This window comes from Sinocyclocheilus grahami, unplaced genomic scaffold (assembly GCF_001515645.1).
Source record: "Sinocyclocheilus grahami isolate Dianchi unplaced genomic scaffold, SAMN03320097.WGS_v1.1 scaffold7077.1, whole genome shotgun sequence".
NCBI classification, from domain to species: Eukaryota; Metazoa; Chordata; class Actinopteri; order Cypriniformes; family Cyprinidae; genus Sinocyclocheilus; species Sinocyclocheilus grahami.
The window spans coordinates 2238-6432 of NW_015511254.1; the positions used below are offsets into that span (position 1 = coordinate 2238).

At 43.9% G+C, this 4195-nt stretch overlaps 1 protein-coding gene across 1 annotated transcript in view; it reads left to right on the top strand.

The window, feature by feature from the left end:
- The first annotated feature begins 1920 nt into the window (after nt 1-1920).
- LOC107577750 (aspartate beta-hydroxylase domain-containing protein 2-like) overlaps nt 1921-4195 on the top strand; it is a 5696-nt gene continuing 3421 nt past the window's right edge. Inside the window, exons 1-2 of the mRNA XM_016263788.1 lie at nt 1921-2230; nt 2577-3823. Of these exons, the coding sequence (XP_016119274.1) occupies nt 2878-3823 (946 nt within the window). The 5' untranslated portion in view covers nt 1921-2230; nt 2577-2877. The remainder of the gene's footprint in view (nt 2231-2576; nt 3824-4195) is intronic.

Sequence of the window (4195 nt, forward strand, 5' to 3'; positions counted from 1 at the left end):
AAGAGGCTAATTTATGTTACTTATAACCTCTAAACTGTTAGAAAGCAAAACACGTGTAACTTCAGTTAAACCTTCATATATATATTTTTAAGAAACATTATCTGATTTTTAAGTTGGTGTGTTGGTAAACTCTTCATATGAGTGCTGGGAAAGGGGGAGGTCCTTCATAAAATCTAGATCGATTATTTTTGAAGGTCGCCCACGGACAGCCGATGAGGAAGCTGTTTATCTCGCGTGAAGGCAAGTTTCAAATGTGACACTGTCACTGTAGTTTTCTGGAAAAGTGACAGGTTTAATCAATATGCCTGCATAACTGCATTTCGAACAGGACAGTTTCCTAGCTTTGCAGGTTCAAACAAAGCAGGTGTCCGCGTACCTGTAGTCTACTGAGCTGAATTAAAAATAAACAAATACAGATTAAAAACAAAAGCTAATCGACGAAGACCATTGGAAATGTAGCAACAATGCAAAGTCGCAATTTCTAAACAAGCGACAAAGCGTTACATTGTTGCGATTCCATTTGTGGGGATTCTCGCGCGAAACGCTCACGAGTCTGGCGTACAATGCACCATGGGAATTGTAGTCCGTTGGGGGGTGTCACTTGTAAACAACTACTAATGCTTTTATTATAAAATAACATGCACTCTTAGAGTAAAGCTGTCACATATCTTAACCACGTGGCAGAAGTGGGATTTACTTTGTTCTTTTCTTCGTCGTATTTCTCATGGTTAGTTGTTGCACTTGGTTATAGTCTACCTTTTTTCATATCGACTGAGAATGGCTACGTGGACAGCTGTACAGGTGGCTTAAACGATTCGGTGTTTTAAATGAATTTTCTAAAATGAACAAATCTCTCAATTCTAAGCACTTTTCGGCTTTGATCGACCATGTGAAGCACACTTTCCTGCCTTTGCATTCCTGAGGCATTTGATTGCCTGAAGTGTTCGCAAAGTTCAGCAGATCTGTGTTTTTGAGTAGCTAAGAATTCAAACCTTTTCACCTTGAGAACTGAATTCACAACAAGGATACTAAAGGGTAGAGGGATACTAAAGAATAGCCTACTGAACGTGTGAAAATGACTGATGATATCGTTAATTCATAATTGTATTTAATAACGTTAAAATGAAAGATAAATCATTGCTTTTGTCCTTTTTGGAGAAACCATTTCGAATGCTTAAAAACTTTCTAAAGTCGCTTGTAGATAGGCAACGCAATTTAAGATGAAAGATATGGAATTGTTTTAGTAATGAACGACTCGGTGTTTAAGGAATCGTTTGCTCACTCATAGCACAACACTTATAGCCAACTGATTAACGATAACATGCAGAAAGGCTCACTGGATTTGTCATTAAGTGAATCTTTTTGGTGAACGGATAAAGATTCGATTCACTTGGATGAGTCGAAATCCCCCCACTGACTGCTCGTGACACCTCCTTATGCGGTTTACAACCTGCACGCAACTGTTTTAATAGCTAATATACAATTATAATAACAACATCAATTATTCTTGTTATTACCATTATTATTATTCGTGTTAATGTGATAAAATGAGCAGTATCGATATTAATATTATAATGAAGCATTTGTTATGGTTTCAGTTGCATGTCAGTCAATCAGTTATGCGTCTTCGTTATATAAACGCCCAGATTTCAATGATGAGACAACGGACGTCTGTCATGTTGTTTTCTGCCCGGTTGTCTTCGGCATTATGGACGTCGCCTGACAGCGCTTTACGGACATAAGGGCAGGACTAGGAACGGCATTAAAACAGCGACAGGGAGGTGTCTGAGAGGGAAGTGTAGAGGCAGAATAAGTGGAAGCGCCGAGCGGAAGAACAGTCGCTGCGAATCTGACAGACAAGAAGTGCCGCGAAGCTCTCGGTAAATATGCAATTGAATGGGCGTCAATTTGCGCAGTGACTCGTTACAGTCTTTGCATGCTTAATCTAATCATTTAAATGTTGCATTAGGTGGCTGGGGTTTGTTTTTCTTTGTGCTGTATTCTTGTACGCATTCCCCTGCTGTCACTCTCTCTGTCTCTCTCTCTCTGTCTGTGTTGACAGCCGCCGTGAGATGTTGCATTAAACCTTAGGTTTGTTTTTGTCTTTCATCTCTACTAGCCTCAGGTTGCATTCCATCTGAGGGATCCTAATGCAACAGTAATGCAACAATTCCCTGTTGTCTTTATGTCAAGCAGTTAGGCTCTACGGTCAAATGTGTCCCTGCTGCAGGTTTGTGTTGACTGTCTGCATGCTTTATTGCAGTATGCTTGGAATTCTCTCATGACTCATGATTTTAAAAAGTGCAGTGCGGAGGTGTTTCAAAGACTGAATTTCAAATGCCGTACCCGTGTGTGCTGCGGTCTCTTATCAAGCTGCTCGTCGGTCTGTGCATGAGCGTGGGGAGGGGGAGAAGAGGCCAAATGTGTGTGGGTGGTATTTAGAAATGATCATGTGGTCAAACCGGGCCATCAAGGCAGGTGTGATACAGTTTGCCTCGACGGCAATGTCGGCGTAGTGTTATTCTGCTGCACTTTATCACAAAATGTCTCTATATCTGCTTTTTTCTCTCTCCCAGGTGCCCTCGGGTGCACTGTGTCCCTGTTGGTCTGGATCAGGAGGCAAGAAGCAGCTGAATTATCTGACGGCGGCACACTGTCAACATTTCCAAAAGGAAATGAAATGCGCGCTTGCATTAACCAAAGCGATTGGCACATGATCAAATTAGACTGCACAAAAAGCTCCTTGACGACGGGCAAAGGCTGTGTCACTTCAGTTAAACACCAAATCAAGCCTTCCAATGCACAAGCCAACAAATAAGAATCTCTAAATCATATCTACATGTACGTTTGAGCGTGTGCGTTTGGGATAGAGTGTGTATGTATGTATGTTCGTATGCAAGAATGGAGTGGTCTTTAGAGCGGATGAGGGAATGGGTGGCAGGTGGCATGCAGTCGGTGCGAGAGTGTGAGTCCAGTGCTCTAGGCACTGCTCTTTGTCTCGCCCTTCTGTTTATTTGGTACTGCTACCGTGTTGGATGCGAACACTCCGCACCATCGCTCCGCGGCGGTTTCAGCCCCAAGCCACATGTCGGGGCGGTTCCTGGTGGAGTTCTCGCCTCGAACCTTTTGGCCCGCAGAGGCTCGTTGAAACTCCGTCAGGTCGGTGGGGCTGGAGGAAGTGGAGTCGGCGAGGAAGAACTTAACGGCTTCGCCTACTGCCAGTCGCCTGAGTGCTTCCGTTGTGCCAAACCCGGCGAGGGCCTGAACCAGCGGCTCTACCATAGCCTGCAGGAGTACGCCAAGCGCTACACCTGGGCCGGCATGGGCCGTGTACACAAGGGCGTACGTGAGCAAGGCCGATATCTGCTCTGCAACCGCCCATCCATCCAAAAACCTGAGGTCTTCTTCCTGCCGGACCTTCCCTCTGCTCCTTTCTTCTCACGGGAGGCACAGAAGCATGATGTGGAGCTCCTGGAGAGAAGTTTCCCGGCACTCCTGGCTGAATTTGAGAGCATCTACCGGCTGCCAACCAGTCGGACTGGCTCTTCGCTTCCACTGGGCTGGAAGGCCAACAGCACACCTCGTGGCCAGTGGTGGACCTTCTATCTGGTGAACCAGGGTACTCCGATGGTGCTGAACGCCAGGCGGTGTCCACGTGCGTGGAGGGTGCTCGGACAGCTCCGTACCTTTATTGCGAATAATGTGTTTGGAAACGCCTGCTTCTCGGTGCTCAGTCCTGGAGCCACCATCACTGAGCATTACGGGCCAACCAACGTACGCCTGCGCTGCCACCTTGGTAAGAGGTCAACAGATGTGGATATATGTACGCTACCAGTCGAAAGTTTGGGCACAGCTACTTATTAAAACATAGTTTTTTTCACATTTTAGAATCACAGTGAAGTCAGATCAGATCAGTGCAAAAGATCAGTATAATTTTTGTTGGAAAAACTTAATACATAAATTATTCAGCAAGGATGCGTTCATTTTTTTGGAAATGACAGTAAAGACATTTATAATGTTACATAAAATTAAATTTGAAACAAATGTTGTTAATTTGAAATATCTATTGACCAGAGAATCCTAAAAAAATTAATAATGGGTTCCACAAAAATATTAAGCAGCACAATTGTTTTCATAATAATCAACATTCATAATAATAAGACATTTTTCTTGAGCAGCAAATCAGCATATTAGA